The sequence below is a fragment of the Arachis stenosperma genome, chromosome 9 (assembly GCF_014773155.1).
Source record: "Arachis stenosperma cultivar V10309 chromosome 9, arast.V10309.gnm1.PFL2, whole genome shotgun sequence".
NCBI lineage: Eukaryota > Viridiplantae > Streptophyta > Magnoliopsida > Fabales > Fabaceae > Arachis > Arachis stenosperma.
In genome coordinates, this window is record NC_080385.1 from 3,225,841 (window position 1) to 3,246,563 (window position 20,723).

Sequence of the window (20,723 nt, forward strand, 5' to 3'; positions counted from 1 at the left end):
TATAAAACATATAAATACAAAAAATAAATATTTTTTATTTATTAAAATTAACATTTAAAGTTTCATATATATAATATTTAAAATTATATATTTATAATAAGATCTTTTTATTTTTATTATTTTCAAGTATTTTTTTATTGTTTTAGTTAAATTTTTTATTCTCTAACTCGACCAAATTTATATATATAGGTGAATTTTACCCAATTTCCTGTAAAATAACATGTAAATTAGCTTCTATGACATGACATATTTAATTAGATGTTTAATTTTAATTTGAGTTAATTTAACTCAATAAAAATTAACATCTTAACTAAAGTAGGACCATTTTATAATTAAATATTTTTTTAAGATAGATAATTATATAATTTTTGTAAATATTAAAAAATAAATTTATATTCTTTTACCAAATCATTATTACTTAAATTCGTTCCACCCTTCCATTGAAAAGTACCTTCAGTATTGAGTGAAGTATATTTTCTCCCTTCCACTGTTCTTCATCACTCAAAACGCGTTGAAAGCACACTGTAACTCAAAGCAAGACGGAGAGTAAAGATGCAAGTATCTTTGAATATCTAATGAAACGGATCTTGTCTACGATCCAATGATCCATAGCCATTCTAAAGAACGGCTTTGAACTAATTGATATAGTCCAATTTAAATTCTAATAATAGACGACTGGATCAAATGCATATCTAATTCAAGCATCACTTTAATATATGCAATAGTTATCACAACCCTAAATCATAGATTAATGCATCATGATAATCGAAAATTTATATGTGACACGAAATTGTAAAGACCCAATTTTCTGTACGCCTAGCGCTTAGTTTCCGGTATGTCCTAGGCGTACAGAAAATTAGATCGTTACAAAATTATGTGAACTGAAGAGCAAAAGACAACTACAAAATAGCAGCACAATCAAATACACTATTCTCTTTAACTAATCGCAGATTCACTACAAATTGAAATCAACACAGAAGAGTAATCAGTGAGAGAAACAACGAGGTTGAGTAAAGATTCAGTTTTGGGTAGTGCTAGGGAGCCAATGGCTTAAGTGTACAATGTGTACAATGGACTAAATTTTTAGTTCATGAATAAAATGAACATCACCATACTAGCTAGAATAACCATCCGATACCAAGGATAACCATCCGGATACCAAGGATAATAAACATCTCAATAAAAAATTAAACTTATTTTGGGGTTCACCAAAGATCGAACTCTTGACCTTTCAAATCTAGAACTCTAATACCATATCTGAAACCACTCATCCCAAAAGCGTAACCTGACAGGACAATATAACATTAATGGTCATATCTCTAATACTTCTTAAACCTCCATTGTACACATTGTACGCTTAGGCCATTGGCTCCCTAGACTTTTTCTTCAGTTTTTAGTATTTTATCAAATTATACATTTATTCTTTTAAATAATTTTTTAAGTACAAAATAGCTTAATCATAGTTAACATAATAACCAATTAAAAAGTGACATGTCATAAAGGATAATTTATGTGTTAAAATATAAAAAATAGAATAGAATTTACTATATATATATATATATATATATATATATATATATATATATATATATATATATATATATATATATGAAAAATTAGTGTACAAATGTCATAATATTTCCAAAATATTTTTTTGTATTTATATGTTTTATATTTTTAATTACGTAAGCTTGATTAGTTTAGGTCTTACTCAGTGGTGGAGCTTAGTTTAGACAAGGGGTGGCCATGGCCCCCCCCCCCAAACTTTTATAAAAAAAATTAGTAATATTTTTTCAAAAGATAAAAAAATAGTTCAATTGGCTTACATACTTTACTATGATTTAAAGTACCCAATAAGTTCAATAAACAACACTCTCTCTACCTTTAAGTTCAAATATAAAAAATTACATATTTTTTATTTATTTAATTTAATATTATTTTATATTTTACTATTTATTTAATTTAATTTTTTATATGATAAAAAATAATAGAATATTCAATAAGTATTAATATTATTGTATTTGTATAAATTGATAAAAAATTCAATAAATATAATAAATTTTAATATTTGCCCTTCTAACTTCTTATTTACATATTCTATAGGATATATATTCCAATTTTTATATAAAATAATAATAAAAAATCAAAGAATTGATGCATTTTTTAAGAGGAAGGTTAATATTTAAGGAGAACATATAACTTTTACAATATCAACATCTGTAAATAGTTCTTCTACTTTAATGAATCACGAAGAAAGTGAGATACAACATTCAAAAGTTCAAAAAGTTACATCGGATGAGTTTGACCTTAATTTTTTGGAACGAGACTCTGACAAACGGCTTTAAAATTTGGCAATATCATCCAAATCAGAGAGATGAGATTAGACAAGCTTATCTTAAATGGGTCCATATCAAAAGTGTTTTGACAATTATTTTCTATCTGCCCCCTCAAAATTTTGTTTCAAGTTCCGCCACTGGTCTTACTAATATAAGTAAGACCTATATGTTTAGTTTAGGTCTTACCAATGTCATAATATTTTAGAAATACTTTTATTTTTTTTGTATTTATATGTTTATATTTTTAATTACATAAGTTTGATTAGTTTAGATCTTACTAATATAAGTAATATGTAATATAATAGGCATATTTTTAGAACTATATTATTTATTCTTTTCTAAAAAAAATTGAAAAAATTAAAAAAGGTTAATATTTTCAAGTATTATATATAATATTTTAAATAAATTATATTTTTGAAATATTTTGATGAAAAATTATTTTATATAATAATATCTTTAACAAAATTATTTAATTAATAAATTTTGAATATAATAATATAATTATTTGTCAAGTAATATAAAATAAAATTTTAATTATTTTATATTTTTATGTTACAGTTTAAAATTTATTTTAATATAATTTTTTAATATCATAAGAATTTCTTGCATAATAATTAATCTTATTGAATAAAGAATACTAATATTTTTGTATTTATATATTTTATATTTAATTATTTAAGAATAAAAGATTCTGTTATTATTTAAAATATTGTATATTAAAATATTGTCATTTAAAATATTTATTTATGTACTAGGATATTCTGTATTTATTAGAGTCCATCAATACTCTTTTTTCATAGTAGCCTTTGATTTTTATCTAATCAAATCTAATGATTGTGCTCGTTTTAGACATACTCGAATAATATAATTATCAATTTAAAAATAAAAAAATATAAAATCAGAACTAATAAAAAAAACCATTAATACCGCTTGGCTAAAACTAGAAAGTAGAATTGGACATTAACAAGTCCAAAAGTTGTGACTGAGATGTCTTTCTTGATCCTCAAATCATTTTTTAAATCACTTGATATCTTACCAAAATCTCCTGCAGAGCTGCACAACAACAAAAATAATAGATTCTGTTTATTTGACATCTAACTAATAATAGGTTGTTGATGCAGACGTTACTTAGGTCACCAATTTTGGCGAGGTTAACAATTCTACTATGGTGAAAATTGAAAATAGCCATAAATCCACTTCTTACTCACTCTCATAGAGCCCAGAGAAAAATAAGCACACAGTTTATTTCATATTCAAATAAATTTTAAAAGATACATGAATTATTTATACCGGTGAAAAAAAAATTTTCATAACTTGAACGCTGTAGGACTAATACATAACATAAAGTTCACTATCCTAAACAATATGAAACTTGTATTCCCTTATTACAATTAACTAATATAATTAACCTACTAATTTTACATGCTCTTGCATCAATTGCTAATTTCAGCTCTCAACCTAGCATATATTCAGGTCCAACATCACTTTCATACTTGCATCATATGAGTCTATTTTCTTGCTCGAAATAGTATTGTGTCCTATTAAAAGTGAATGTTGCAACAAGTTAGCATTCAAAGTAGCTTTTGTCTCTATATTCATTTTTTACTTCATCAAGCTAGATAAATTACTAGCATCTTAGCTTTAAGTTTCTGTTTCGATGATGATGAACAGAGCATGACAAAAGTATTAAAGAAGATTATAATAGATATAGTTTAAAACCAAATTCAGTTTACACGTACCTTTTACAAAGGAAATCGAAGAAATAATCTTTTTGAATTCCTCCCGACTTTAACAATAGCACCTCAACATCATGGTAGCATTTGCCATCATTAAAAGAGTATTTTTGTTCTTTTCTTTTTCTTTCTCTTCGAGGTAGCTCCAGCTGATGATCTACCAATATCACTTAAGCTGTTTTTTCATAAAAGTGCTTTCTTCCAACTTTAAACTTAGACATACTTTAATCTCTCATTCTTATTGACACTTCTAGAGAATATTGTAAAATTAGAGTTTGATCAATTCAAGGGACATTAAAAACACTCCACCTTTTACTAATAATCTTTTGTTATTTTTAAAATAAAAAATAATTGTTTTTTTTTTAACTTTAGATACCCTAAACAATGATAAAGAGCCCTAAGTCACCGTTTTAAATTTATCGGAAACTGAGCTCCTATAATGGTAGGTTAGTTTTGTCCATTATTAATAATTTTGGTATATACATTGAAATTTCAATTATGTTGTGTTTCTAATGTTTATAAATAATATATAAGAATCATGCAAAGTACACACATATACGCACAAAAAAAAAAATCACTCAGATTCCACTTGCAATTATTGTTTAATTTCTTCGATAGAATTTCATTACTCCCAAACACTTTCAATCAAAATTATTTGAAAATATCTTATCGTCTCCATTTATAATTGCAAATGCAGTTATAGGCATAAGGTATATTCTAGTAATTAATCATATTCAGTACATTCATAGGAGCATACACAAATAGGGAAACTACAATGACCAGAGGATTTGGGGCCAAATTGATCCAAGCATAACTTTATGCAAGGTTCATTGGATATTATGCAATGTGATTCCATCAACACTTCTACACATGTCTTTGCTTCAGCCACTTCATTTCTCCTTGAAACAACTGCAAAATAATGCAACAACGTAACATAGTTGTTAAAGAAGATCAATATGCTAGATTTAATTAGAATATATTAAGTTTTCAATGAATAATAGAACAAAAGGTATGAGATATGAAGGATGATGAACCAGAAATCGAAAGGAAAAGCAAGGAAATCTTTGCTAGAGTTATTGACTTAGCCATCTTTTTAATAAGCAAAGTGGGAATAATTCTTGATCTTAAATATACTCTTATGTATGCGACTTTAAAAGGTGATTTGTTAAGAAAAGTAACTAGACATTTTTTTACTTGATTCTTTCTATGGTATGTTATCACATTGTATAAAATATATGCAAAAGTAAAGTTATTTAATTTGATAACAATAAGAATTAAATAAATAAAAGGTAGGAATCATTTTTATGAAAAGTAAATGAAGATGTAAATTGTTCTTATTCTTATTCGGGTGTGTACCATCGCTAACTTTTCATACATGCCATGCGGTTCCAAACTTCATGTTATGACCTTTCATATATACTATTAGGTTTCACTAATTTAATTGTTAATTTGTTATAGTAGTTATTAAACTCACTAATATATAGTTTTGTTAACTTTTCATAAATATTAAGAGTTACATACTTTCATAACCTCTCATAATACCATAATTTATTTCTCTCTCCTTTTAGAAATATTTTATCTATGATAGTTAAACTCAAAAAAAAAAAAATTGAACATAGAATAATTAATTATAAATACATTTTCCATCATTGGATTTGTATGACATCTTTCACTATATAGGTTTTCGCGATAGGAATTTTAATGAGAGACTAACTACTATTTTGAGCTCAAAAGATTTATTTTTTGATAAAATGATTTTATCATTATTATAAATAATCAGATTTTGATGAGATATATTTTACAAATCTGCGTAAAAAAACTTTTTATTTTTTAAATTTAATGATTTCACAGTAAGTGAAATTTTTTGTAATTCTTTTACTTGAATGGCAAAAATTTTAAAAACAAATTGAAAAAAGTTCTAAAAATTAATCTTTTACCTAGATTTTTTTTTATTTGTAATTTTTTTTATATAGTGAGAGCACATAAGGAATACATAAAGATAATAACTCAACAAATATGTTTTATACAGTGGGAGTACATAAGGAATAGATAATATATAAGGGATAATACCTCTCGAAGCTAGTTGCTTGCCACTTAGGGCAATTGAAATTGTTGACAATTTTTTCTTGTGATATCCAATTAATCACTATTTGCAGCCTCAATCCTTATGTTGGTAAATCTAGCAATGTCAGCAGTAGAGGTACCAATATAGTCATAATGTTCAACACAGCGCGATCCTCGTAAGAGCACCGTGCACGGAGGTGCAATCAGATGATCCTGAAAGAGTGTCTCAAAATCTGGAAAGTCATGGACATTGATTCCAATAAATAGAACCGGAACATCTGTCAATTTCTTAGTTTCCTGAATCAAAATCTCACGATCAGCAATAGTGGGGTTACTCCACTTGGCTAAAACCAGAAAGAATAAATCAGACATTAGCAGGTTTGGAAGTTGGGGATCAAGTTCTTTCCTGTCTTTAATAACTCTCTCCATCTTTCTGGATCCTCATATGGCTTCTCTTCTTATTCGTTATCCTGTTCGTTGGAAGGGAATTCCGGATAGAACCCTTCCTTTTCAGAAGAGCTCCTTATTACTTAGATTATTTTTTTATTTGTAATTTTTTTATATAGTGAGAGTACATAAGAAATAAGAAATTAATAAGGGTAATAACTCAACAAATATTTTTTATATAATAGAAATACATAAGGAGTACATAGTATATAAGAGGTAATATCCTCGAAACTGATTGCTTGCCGCTGAAGGCAATATTCTTGCCAATTCCCAATACATCCTCATCGCTTGACATGTTAAAAAAATCTCCTGCATAATAACAACAATTAAGTTAACCGCCGAACTGCACAAGTTTAATAAAGTTAGCCTTTTTTTGCTTCGTACACAATCGAATCAGATTAATAGAAAATATTAGTCATGCAATTACCAACAATATCAACCTAGCAATCACATTTAACAGCAAATTTGTTATAGTAGTTATTAAACTCACTAATATATAGTTTTGTTAACTTTTCATAAATATTAAGTGTTACATACTTTCATAACCTCTTATAATACCATAATTTATTTCTCTCTCCTTTTAGAAATATTTTATTTATGATAGTTAAACTCAAAAAAAAAATGAATATAGAATAATTAATTATAAATACAACATTTTCCATCGTTGGGTTTGTATGACATCTTTCACTATATAGATTTTTATGATACGAATTTTAATGAGAGTAAACTACTATTTTAAGCTCAAAAGATTCACTTTTTAATAAAGTGATTTCAAGCTCAAAAGATTTAGTGATTTTATCATTATTATTGATAATTAGATTTTGATGAGATATATATTTTGGAAATCTGCATAAAAAAAACTTTTTATCTTTTAAATTTAATGATTTTACAGTGAGTGAAATTTTTTGTAATTCTTTTACTTGAATGCAAAAAATTTTAAAAACAAATTGAAAACAGTTTTAAAGATTAACCTTTTACTTGATTTTTTTGTGTGTCTTTTCTCAATCATACAAAAAATTGAATCAAATATATAAATCATTTGCTATTTATGAAAAAAATGTGTATTCTGTAAACCTGAGATTATCATTAGAGAGTCAAACTATAATTTTTTAAAAGAATATTTTATTAAAAATTAAATTTTTTAGGAGACAAAATAATAATTTACTCTCGATGATAAGTTGATAACTGATAATACTTATAATGTCTATATCTAAACTCATTTCTATAAGTCTTTTATCATATTATTTAGGAAAAGTATAGGTAGATAATGAAAATATTAAATAATGTGAACAATAGATATATTGGATGTTCATTTCATTAAGTGTGCAGATAGTTATTCTAATATTATGATTTAGATGGGTAATTTGGAGGTGTAATATGTTTTTATTTGATTGGTGGTTGTTCATGTTGTTCAAAAAAATTATTTGTTACCTATCATAACCCATTTATTTATAGATATAGGTATTATTGTTAATTGTTATTTTTTTTCAATAATAGTGTAGTTAGCAATTTTTTTACCAAATAGCAGTTGAGTTAAGGCTATTGTTTCATTATTAAGTAATCAGCTTTTTTTTTTTGTTGGACTGTAGTTTTCTGCTCTTATAATTTATTCTATCTCATAAATAAATGAGTTGGGCCAGATGAAGCGCCAGCCCATAGAAAAGCCCATTGACAATATGAACCATGTGTATAGTTACCATAATACCCTCAACCCTAAAATTGATGCCAAACTAACCAATACTGACACTGTATTTCGCAGTATTCACTTCATTGTCGTCATCGTCAACTCCCATATATTAATATAAGAAACAACCTTTCTTTTCGCCGTTTCTCTTCCAGCCACATTCTAGGGTTAGGGTTTCTTCTGCATCTGCTTCAATGGTAACTCTCTTCTCTCTCTCTCTCTCTCTCTCTCTCTCTCTCTGTGAATTTGGATCTGAATGGAAAATTGAATGAGTGAGTGCAGGGGAAGGGAACAGGGAGCTTCGGAAAGAGAAGGAACAAGACTCACACGCTCTGTGTGAGGTGCGGCCGCCGCAGCTTCCATCTCCAGAAGAGTCGGTGCTCCGCTTGCGCCTTCCCTGCTGCCCGCAAGAGAAAATGTATCAACTTCTTTTTAAAATAAAAATTCAATTTTTTGTCTGCAACTTATATTGTAATTTTAATTACTACCTCAAATTGTAATTGTAATAGTTAAAATTTTGGGATTTAGATAACTGGAGTGTGAAGGCCATTAGGAGAAAGACCACCGGAACCGGTAGGATGAGGTACTTGCGCCACGTCCCCCGCAGGTTCAAGAGTGGCTTCAGAGAAGGTACTCATTTTCTTTTATTTGTTAAATTCCCATTTTTATTGTTCCATTAAACAGTTCTATTATTATTGTCAATTTGTCATTGATGATTATGATTATTAGTTTGGGAGGAATTATATGACATGCTATTAGTATTTATTAAACTGTATTTTATGCGTGACTCTAAAGGTTATTGTTATTACTTATGATCAGGCACAGAAGCTGCACCAAGGAAGAGGGGAGCTGCTGCTACTGCCTAAGGCTTTGAAAGATTGTTTCTTTTACTCAATTTATAGGATTGCAAGAATTTTATATATTGAGGCAAAGTTCATTGAGACATTACTTATCAATTTTGATTTCATTCTACCTTTATAATTCTTCAACATATCAATACTGTAAGACTTTTTGTTTGTTTAATGAGAGTTTTTTACATCCAAATTTTTGCTCTGAAGTATGGTAAAGCTGTGTTGATTTATCTGCTTTGATCTTACACATGCATAGTAGTTTCTCCCGCAGGCCTCGCTTTTCCACTGTGTTGATCACTCTTTCTTAAGTGTCTAAGTGATTACTGATTGATTCAATGCGGATTCATATAATGTAAATTCTCTAATGTTGAATGTGGCTAATCTATAATTAGATTTTGTAGTAATATGTCTTTGCATATTTGTGTAATTGAATTATTTCATGTGGAGCTATGTGTCTCGGAGTTATATTTGCTGCTAATATTTTTCCTCTGCACTAGTTACTTTGCTTGACTTGTTTTTTCTCTAGTTAAAGCAGCCAACATAGGTTTTAATATAAGAAATGAGAACCTGGTTGTAACAAGCTCAGGCCACTAGGCATAGAAAGTTAGAAACTTAAGTCCAAATGCACAGCAACCAAGTTAATATATGAAATCCAATCGTATTACCTAGAGAAGAAAGGAAAGCGATAAATGAGTTTAGGCTTTTGGGTGTTCTTGGTAAATGGTAGATAAACTTGGCTCCTTTTGGAGTTTACATAGTAAACTAAGATTTTAGCCCCAAAGAATAAACTATTGTATGTAATATTACCATGTAAATGTAGTTTACTTTTTTTTTTAAAAAGAATTTATAATTTTTTTAATTGCAATATTGAATATAGGGCATTCAAGAGTCTGGAACCAAAAGATTTTGTCGAATTGACTCGGATTGGTTGGGTGAAGTTATGTTTTATAATAGTGTTATATTTTTATATTATATAATGTTATTTTTATTTTAAAATAATTTATTTTGATATAAATGTTATATAATATTTATTAAATTTTAATCTTTAATAGTAATATTTTAATGATGTTATATAAAACTTATAAAATTATAATTTTAAAATTGGCCTTATAAAGTATTAGAATTATTTGAACTAACTAAATCCTGTTCAGTACGGGCCATAAAAACCCCTAATTAAGATCACCCTTAATTAAGATCAACGGTTAAAAATGACTAAAAGTATATTTGAAAATTTTTCAATTAAACAGGTCACCTATTATAAAAATAATAATTATAGAGAATTAGAGATAATTGTATTTAGCTGAGTGACCGATAGAGGGAAGAGAATAACTTAACTATGCTGCTATATCTTGTGTAAGTGCTTTATACCTGTCATCGGTCACCAGACAGCAGCTTGCGTTGAGAAATTTCAAGCCCGAAAGAAAAAAAAAAACTTACAATGATTGCATTATTCTCAAAATTTACAGTTTTGTTTCCTCAAGACGCCAATACTAATTACAAAACCGAAGTTATGAACGGGAAAATTGCCTTCAACTCATCAACTTGCAGAAAAAGATAGATGATGGGTTGCAAAGACAAATAGGGTCACCAGAAAATTCACCTTTTTTTTCTTTTTTCAGGAGAATAAAAGAAAAGAACAAGGCACAAGCATAATATCTCCATGTACAATTGTGTCTCCGGACCTCATGCAAAATTATACTATTCACTTTGGTGATATGAATTCCCCAAATCTATGCTTTTCTTCATGCACTTTCTTGAATACATCATCTAGTTCTGGAAATGCTTGCAACAGGAGCAGCTCAAGGAGGTCAAAAGCCAGCTGCTTCAAGCACACAGATGACTGCACAAAATAATGTGTCATGCACCCAAAACATCAAAATATTGCACAGATTCTTGCACAGGGAAAAGTCTAACAATTAGCGCGTAGACACATCACACCGGATGATCAATAGGTGAACACAATTAAGCTTCTTTGAACAACGTTAACATATTAGACAGACATTACCTGAAGGAAAAAATATAGATCTCTAACACACTGTACATACTCCTTCCGACCTACAAGACCTACAATTGCTGGTGGTGCATTATCTGCAGAGAGAAGGCAGGAGTAAGACTTTCATTTTTTGATAGAATTATGGACAGAAGTATTATTATAACTATGATGAAGACAAATGAGAATGGTATAGCGGGTATTACCAATCATAAGCTCATATACAAACTTTGCACGTCGATCTGCCTCCTTTTGCTGCTCATCAGTAATCCTCGGAGATACTTCTGCAGGTTTTTGGCCAGGAGGTGAACTCTCAGATGTTTTAGCAGGAGATGGTGGTGGTCGTCTATTTGGGTGCTTGGTTAAGAATATTCCATCAGGCCAAAGTATCTATTACAGTTGAAACCAAAATACCTCATCAGTACATACACTATTCTAATTGTTGTACAGAGACACATAGTATTTACCCGTCATACAAATTTGAATTCTTATTTCCGGAAAGACTATCAGGGTTATATCATTGATAACAGAAACATAGATTTCAACAAACTGAAAGAAATGTAAATGACTAGGATAGCTCGCAGAACCTCACATATGTTGGGAAAAACAAACTGGTTGGAAGATTACCTGTTCAACTCGGCTGACTCCAGAAGCAACCACTGATCCCTTTCGGAGAAGCTGGATTTTCTCTATCAACCAATCATCAAAGGCATCACCCATTCCTAGTTGTAAGACTTGCTTAGCAACCCAAAATGCCTTCCGCCTGTAACGTACACACAGAAAATGTTTAAGCATATATGAGCATAACAAATGGAACTTAAATCAAACATCACATGTTCAAGGTAAAATAGCTAAGATTTTGCGAATTACCTAATCCATCCACCATCTTGAAGCTGGAAGATAACATCAACCAGATCCAATATTGGTACACTCAAATTTGGTGGTACCCACTGCATGTAAAAAGTATATTGATTCAGAATGTAGAAGCCAACATTCATATGATAATCTAGAACAACATTAACAACCAAATACAAGAATGTGCCTTTTAACTAATACAATGAGAAGAAAAACAAAATATTATGTTGCTCATCTACACCTAAAATTAGGCAATAAAAGTAAATCTAGAACCAAAGATTCAGATTTGGTCTACATAACCTCTGTTGGAAAACCATCAGAAGTAGCATGCTGCACATCAGACACCTCTGAACCATCTCTTTTCACCGCCTTCTGCACGTTATTGAGAGAAGAAACAGTCTTTGATGGAACAATATCTGCATTACTTCCAGACTTGTCAACTGGCTTTATAGGTTCCTGGGCATTCCTTTTTGGTAGAGAAAGAGGCACACCATTTGCTTTTGATTTCAATCCATCAACCGCAGCATTATTTCTTGTTCGCAGAATAGCCTCTTTGCTGTCAGCACTATAATTCTCTCTTCGAGTGGCAAAAACGTCACTTGCAGGTTCAGCGAAGTTGGAAGAGCTTTTAGTCTTCTCAGATGGCTTAGCATGGAGTCCAACTAGAACAGTTCCATAAACACAGTAATGCAATACATGTCAACAGGAAGGAGGAGGAAAAAAATCATATATATTAATAATTTTCATCAACCATGAATCACCTGGTAGCGTTTCTGTGATTGAAAATGAATTTGTGAATATGTATGTCTGCGGTATTATATATATATTAAGAGATAAGTTAGATAATTGAAAAAACAAAATCCTGCTGAAGAGAAAAAAGTGCTGGAAACCAGACCTGAGAGTCAACACTCAGAAAGTCCCATACTTCAATTGATTCAGAAACTGTTGGTAGCTGCACGAGTTCCTGAAGGGCAAAATCCAAGAGTCAGCAAAATATTGGCATAGTTGATGAAAATTTTAAACAATGACAAAAAATAACATCATAATAAAGCTAAAGATGCAAAAGGTAGTACCTCACATAACAGAGAAGTACATATATCCAGCTTATAACAAAATTGTTCATAGTTCCAGTTGAATCACGTAAAAAAGCCAGATAATTATTCGTTAGGAAAAGCAAGTTCATTTATATAGGTCAGGAATGCCTTTATCAAATAGCCTATCCTTATGTGAGATGATATGACCTGGTTACGAAGCATTTTTGACTTGGTGCTCTAAAGTTTGATCTTTGATAATCTTATTCTCGTAAATAAGGTTGAAATAAAAATACACTTGTGCACATTATATGTACTTCAAGCCTAATATGCTTGTGTTAGGTGTGCATCTTATGAAGTCCTATGGATGCCTTTACTTAATAGTACTTAATAGCATATATGGTTTGTAATAATTGGGATTGAAGTTGATAAATTAACAAAATAGCCAATTCATTAATAACGCAAACCTACTAATTTGCCAAAGAAATAATTATTTACACAAACAAAAATGTATTAATTTAATTCAGACACCAGGGCCACAAAATTTCTCTAATTTTTTTCATTAATTAATGGCACAGTATTGCATAGTGGAAGAAACAGAAGAAATGTGAGTATTAAACACATAACAACAAAGGTGAGGAAAAATGACCTTCAAATATTTATCCAGCCATTCACACCGCTCTAGAATGACTGGTACATCTAAACCTGTTGACAGAAAATGTTTTGGAGGCAAATGAAGATTATACTCAGGAAACTCTTTCAGGCGTCGATGTAGCTCCTCAAAATGCCGAAACCTTAAAAGTAAGAAATAACATCAGCCAAATTAAAGAAAGAAATAAATAAGTAAAACTAGATACTGTGAAGATTATTAGATTGAAAATAGTATTAAAAACTTGAATGAAAGACAGTAGAAGCTTTTGCACCTTCTTTTAATTGACCAACTGTTGTTATTTACATCTGTAACCAATATGCAATAAACAGCAAACGATTTTGAGCCACTCTTCACAATATTTGCACCTAAGACCTTCAGGAGTAAATTAGCATTCATTTTCAGATACAAGCATAATAATATATGAACTTTATCAATTATTGTTTTAAGGAATCACAAAGCACCACCACAAGTACCTCACATCTCAACTTGAAAAAGGAACCTATGGCTGAGGAGCTTTTACGGGGATTAACAACCAAACTACAAGATTCTGCTTTTGAAATAGAGGATGCAGAAGATGAAGCTGCTGCTCCACTATAAATTCTACCCAAACTTTCAGTATCAGCATCATCACTGGAATCATCAGAATTAGTGTGTTTTGAAACACTAAGTATATCTTGACCATCTCCAGACAAAAAGCTTGTCCTCTCAACTTCCTCCCATGTATTTGGGTCATGATCACTTGATCTAGACCTTTTACTTCCAGACTGGGTTCTACGTAATTTAGGATAGCGAGAATGGCTTTTATTCCTCTTCTTGGTACCATGATTATCAAAATTTTCAAGTGGGTGATGAACATAGGAAACTGCCTGGTTTCTATTAGTCTTTCCATCCCAAACCTTAGTTACAGGGGAATCAAGACCAGTGACAGTGTTAGGATCATCATCTTCAGAAGTATAAGAAGAAGTGCTCCCGGAGTCACCAACTTGCATATGGATGCGCTCATGCTCATCATCTTTATATGAAGGGACTGTAGAAGAAGCTGATCCATTCTTGTCTGCATGAAAGGGTGTATGTTCACCAGTTAACTGACTGCTGTATCCAGAATTAATTTGGCTTCCTTTAGGTGGAATCATCTTTGAATTAGTGCCTTTTCCTTGGGTTCCAGATTTTGCCTTCATATGATCTACCCTTCGTGATTGTCCTGCTACAGGAAGCTGTGGACGGCCAATTGGCTGGTTCTCATCATCCTTTTGGTTGTAATTTTTCCCTTTCGTCCACATGTTTTCAAAATGTTCTGGAGCAAGGGCTTCGGTCTTTCTTCGAGAGATAACATCTAAGATATCTCCCCACTCTCCACCAGAACGATGGCGTTGAATACCTTGTTCCAAATTAATTTGGGCATTTCCAGGCAATGAGCTCCATGAACGAGAAGACCGAGCATCAACTGAAAGCAATGGATCTTTAGTATTATCGTATGCTTTATTCTTTGCAGATGACCCTGCATTCTTGGGAGGACCATTTTTCAACTGCACAAGCTCCACACCACTAACAGAAGGATCTAAACAGTCAGAGAAATGGTCACACGAAGTCTGTAATTCATCTGCATTAGTCTGAGATGCATCTTGAGCTACAGCAACCCCCGGATTAATCTTGGTCTTATTGATTACTACATTTTCAATTCTTTCATTAATAAATCTGCCAGCAGATAGCAGGATAAATGAGAACAACAACAACAACAACAACAACAACAAAGCCTTGTCCCACTAAGTGGGGTCGGCTACATGAATAAAAAAATGAGAACAACATAAGTCAAAAATGAAGTAAAGAAGAAGAAGAAATATATCAACCTTGGATTGGCTAAATTTAGGACAGGCCGCATGACAGTGCATGAAAGGAGTTCCCTGACAGTACATCGAAAGAAAGAACACTGCAGATCCTCGGACTTGAAAGTGACAGACATGAGGCCATTCATCAGATGCTGCAAAACCTGCACATTAGGAAACACATGCAGCATTATATAACCCAAATTAGAAAATACAAGAACCAAATAATGGACCAAGGATGACAACTATATTCTCAGCATCATTATTATTATTCAGTAAATGTGCATAAATCAACACGGAAAAAAAAAACCTTATGCTCAGCTTCAGCAGAAAATAGAGCAGGATGCAATTTATTCTCAGAAGCCAATACAATTTTTAGTTCCATATCTCGACTTTCAATTGTCAATGGACCTTTATGCATTTTTTGAATCTTTGAGTTGGCAGCACGAAACAGCTCCAAGTGTGTGCAAATGAGATTTATCAGATCCCTGAACCAAAAAAAAAATTAATTCCCCAACCCATCAATCTGTAATCCTAAACAAATTTAAAAAAAATAAAAAAATCATAGGCAAAAACTTAAACTAAGAACCTTATCAAGAGATCAATTAGATTTATATTTCTCATGCGTCCTGAAATTTCCCCAAGAACACCATTTATTAGTTGTACTAACTCCTCGGGAGCCTCTTTGTCTGGTGTTATGCGAGAGTACCACAGATCCGTCACCCACTCAGAAACTAGATGCCGGGTAAAGTGATCAATTGCGTCTTCAACAACAGGAGAATTCACCTTTTTTCTCCACTCAAATTTTGCAACAACTTTAGAACTTTCAACGGGCTTCTTTGAAGACTGAACATTGGTGGAGCCTGCTTTATTGTTGTATGCTGCTGTTTTTCTCTTCATTTCAAAATCTAATGATAAATACCTGAGAAAGATGATCAAGGAGGCTGCAACTGGCAAGTTGACCCAAACTGTGGAGCTTGTCACTGAAATAAAGGCAAAAAAAATTAAACTAACTGCAAGGACATAAAGTTGTGTGACATAAGTAGATAGCAACAATATTTTCTAGCCACAGATGAACGCAAGCAGGAGTTTTCAACTTGTAGGGCTGGTTTGGTTTCACTAAATGATCAAATAATTTGGGGACATTAAATGAGCTATAACATTTTGCCTTAGGCTTTCATTCATAGTTTAGAAAAATGTAAAGCTTCTGAATAAAACTAAATCAAACTAGCATTGTTGCCTCTCCCTTTTACAGTTTTACCAAATGCGAAATCCTTGTGCAACCCCAACTTCTTTCTAGATTCATCACATATCCCTATATTAAGCATGATGTAGTCTCAGCACTATAATTTATTCTGCTTCCACTTGTGTTAAATATTTTAACACAATATATCCCTTGTCTTGTCTCTCCTAAACAGAATCAAGCACCGAGAGACACATAATGTGGAAATGTCACAAAGAAACAAACCATATATTTCAGCATAAATCAAATTGTAAAGGTATATCCAGGGTCTAGAAGGGGGGTAGGGTGAAAGAATTTTATTTTGTAAAATTATACTGGATTTAATGAGACTGGTGAGATCTTCATAGTACCTATTTTAGGCAGTTCATTATTTAAGGTACTTTCAAGGTAATAATGGTAGAATTATATTCTGTTGTTGCATGATATGGATTTGAAAAGTTTATAAGGTTTTTCAGTTTGACCCAACTATTTTATATATATATATATATATATATATATATATAAAGGGTCTCAGGTCTCCCATGTTAACGCATAAGGTTGTGACTAGGTAAATTCTTGAGTTTCTACTTACTGCATTCTAGGTTCACTGCTACAGTGAGAGCTAATCCTAATTGCTTTCAACTTTTCAGACTTCAATACTATATTCCTATGTCAATTTGTATGGTATCATACTACCAGCAAAACTGACAGAGGATTTCAACGGTTTATGCAAAGCGAAACACTATGTTATAGACTTATAATGAATAAACTGGAGTTATGTCATTTATAAACATCATATTTATTGGAGTTAGAACATTTATTAGCATCATAATCAGTGGATGAAGAACAATATGAGAATCTTTATAATATTATCATGCCGTTACTTTAATATTCCATAAGGCCATACACATACCTCTGTTCTTAAAATATTTTGTCATACCACCTCTATATCCATACTAGTACAATATCAACTCAACCCTAGAGAAGTGGAGTAAAACAGAAGTTTACCCACTGCAAATCTCCCAAATCCACTCACATTAAATATTTCCCAAACCGCGTCACCTTATATACCCCCTTAATTTTGATACATTGTCAGCTAATATAGCTGACACTACCAACCAATTGCAATCCATCGTATAATTGACTATAGGGTAGTTACTGCAAAAGTAAAGGATTTCTAATAACATGACAATACATGATCAACCGATTTACTATGTATCGAAATTAAATCCAAATGAAAATGCAATACATGCTAACTGTCATATCATAACAATATCACCTTGAACCCACCGTTCTTGCAAAGGTGGCAACATTGTAGTGTTAATATGCATGAAAATACTTCATTAGCAGAACAATCAAGGAAGCTGTTGAACTTAAATGAGGGGCTAATCTAACCATTCAACATAATCCAAAAAGCATATACAAATAAATGAACAATCTCAATGTTTAACTTCAGCTCAAATAAATTATATATATTAAAAAAAAATCGAATTGATATAACACACCCTACACCGATTGAGGACCCAAACGAACTATAACAACATAAAAATCGATTTTTTTTTCTTTTATTTTTTGCGATGAGATAAAAATTGAAGTGTGAAAAAACTCACGGGACATGAGATAGGAGAGTCCAACGACAGAGACGAGCAAGATGACAATCCTCTTCTTGGCTTCTTCCGCGAGGTCCCTCACTGTCACCTGGTTCGCCATTCCTCGAATTTCTCAATACCCAAACGCGCCACAAAACTGGGTTAAAGAGAAAGAAGAAGAAGAAAAGCCCCAATTCAGATCAATCGGAACCAAAGGAGCTTCATTTTTTTTCTGCTTCGAAGAATTTGGCGCTCCCGTAAGATGAATTCTTGGGGATCGCGATGAAATGAAAAAGAAAAGATTTATGAGGAATTGGAGCTCAATAAAGGAAACAAATTGGGAATAAAAAAAAGGGATTGGATTGGGATTTGAATGAATAGAAAGAAGGGTAATGGTAAGGGTATGGGTATGACCGTTAGGTAAATTGGTTTTGCTTGTGCTTGAAAATGGTTACGGTGACGGTTATGAAGGTGGTGGTAGCGTGCGTTTAATTTTCTCTCATTTTTCTCATTGTGTGTGTGAGTCAGTTTTTCTCTTTGGCTCTCTGCAGTTTCTAGTTTCTAATCACACACACTCAAGATTTGACGTGTGATTCTTCTGTTTTTTAATCTTTGCTGGGGGCTTTTTGATTTGAAGTATAAATATATCCTTGGACTAGTCATACCATACAAAACTTAATTATATTAAAAATAATTATTTAAATTAGTCTCCAAAACTTTTATAAGTGGATATTTTAATTTTTTTAATTAATATACATATAATTCTTATCATTTTTTTCAAAATAATCTTTCGACTAATTTTTAGCATGACTCATTAACAAAAAATGTTGAATTAGCACGTTAATTAGAGGTAATTAAAATATTAACGTTAAAAAAAGTTCGTCTTCTTCTAATCAACATGGATAGAGACATATTTTCTTTCGTACATTTTTTACAATTTATCATCTAACTTTCTTGGCAACCAAACATTTTTTGCAATGTCACATTGAAGGGAATGTGATCTGCTTATTCAAGCATAGTTTTTTTCTTTCTTCTTCTACTCTTTAAAACACATTCTCCTTCAAGCATGTTATTTCTTAAGCCTTGAAATCGAACTGACTAATTGTTAAATCCTCAACTTTTTTAATTGCGTAAGGCGATTCAAAAAGGATAAAAATAAATGGTATCGTTTTTCTTGAAGCTGGTAATTTAGTATTGATTCTCTTATCTTCTGCTTAATCTGCGGTGTTCAGCATAAATTTACAGTCTGTATTGTTCAAAATTGCTGTAAACTTAAACCCTGATCTATATCGCCATCAACGAGATGTCAAAGCACAAATCACCAGACTGGTTTCCTTCATCTCTAACGATCGTCTCCTTGCCAAAGAAGCCACTTGCCTTGCTATTTGCAAGATGTGTACTCCCAAATTAAGGACCTCATAGAGAAATCCTACGCCTTCTTAGGAATGGTTTTGTCTTCCTTGCACACGTGGACATTTAACAATCACATGTGATAATTAACGTGTCAACTCAGCATTTTTTGTTAGTAAATCACGTCGGAAACTGGTATAGATACTATTTTAGTCAACAGAAAAAAACGTGGGAGATTGATATGTATATTAACCTTTTCAGTGACTAAAATATCTGTTTTTAAAATATTCGAGGACTGATTTTGATAATTATTCTTATATTGATATTTGAGAATTAAATTTGAGATACTCCAATGATATGAGTGCTTTATTAATTTCGCTTAACCAAAATTTTGGAATTTGAATTTCACTTTGTATATATAGTAATTTATTATTTAATAATAAATTTTTAAATAAAATCTAAATTCAAGACAAATTAATCTTTAATTTACTGAATTTAAAAATATTGTGAAAATATTATAATCCACGATTCTATATTTTATATATATATATATATATATATATATAAGTGAAATTAAAACGAATATTTTAAGAAAGGTTTTATATAATGTGAGATCAAACTCTACAAAATTAATGTAAAAGACATTTTTTTTAAGGAATTTAGTTTTGGTCTTATTATACTCTTTAAAACTAACAACTAACTTAGTGTAGTTTTGTTTTTTAAAACTTTTAGGGTTGGGTTAAATTAACTAGGTCTCTTGTAGTTGAAGAGTTAAATGAAGAAATTGTTAAATTATCTCAAATAATTTATCAAAACGTAATGATTTTAGTTAGAGCTGTTTTAACTATTATTAATTTTAATGATATAATTTTCTATAATCATGTTTTAAACTCAACGTAAAATCATGTATTATTGCAACTCTTACATGTTAAAAATAAATGAAAATGAGCTGCTGCAATTTACATATACTAAAAATAAGACACAAATTAAAATGTTAATATTTTTTAATTCAATCACATAGATAATTAAGGGTTTTTTTTTATTATTTTCAAATGGTTAAACACCCTGAGTCTAACTGCCATCACATGATTCTAAT

At 30.8% G+C, this 20,723-nt stretch overlaps 2 protein-coding genes across 2 annotated transcripts; one reads left to right on the plus strand and one right to left on the minus strand.

Annotated features, from left to right (window-relative positions):
* Positions 1–8,320: 8,320 nt before the first annotated feature.
* Positions 8,321–9,287, plus strand: LOC130951058 (60S ribosomal protein L37-3-like). Its single transcript, XM_057879669.1, has 4 exons — positions 8,321–8,461; positions 8,547–8,682; positions 8,793–8,894; positions 9,084–9,287. Exons 1-4 carry the CDS (start codon positions 8,459–8,461, stop codon positions 9,128–9,130), a joined length of 288 nt encoding a protein of 95 aa, XP_057735652.1. The 5' UTR covers positions 8,321–8,458; the 3' UTR covers positions 9,131–9,287.
* Positions 9,288–10,536: 1,249 nt separating this feature from the next.
* LOC130948830 (uncharacterized) lies at positions 10,537–18,847 on the minus strand. Its single transcript, XM_057877702.1, has 15 exons — positions 18,299–18,847; positions 16,056–16,449; positions 15,777–15,954; positions 15,491–15,630; positions 14,117–15,338; positions 13,915–14,015; positions 13,641–13,785; positions 12,856–12,924; positions 12,722–12,767; positions 12,261–12,622; positions 11,976–12,055; positions 11,733–11,868; positions 11,312–11,495; positions 11,121–11,203; positions 10,537–10,955 (listed from the first exon to the last, which is right to left on the minus strand). The coding sequence occupies exons 1-15, from the start codon at positions 18,396–18,398 to the stop codon at positions 10,818–10,820; spliced, it is 3,378 nt and encodes a 1,125-aa protein (XP_057733685.1). The 5' UTR covers positions 18,399–18,847; the 3' UTR covers positions 10,537–10,817.
* Between the last annotated feature and the right edge of the window lie 1,876 nt (positions 18,848–20,723).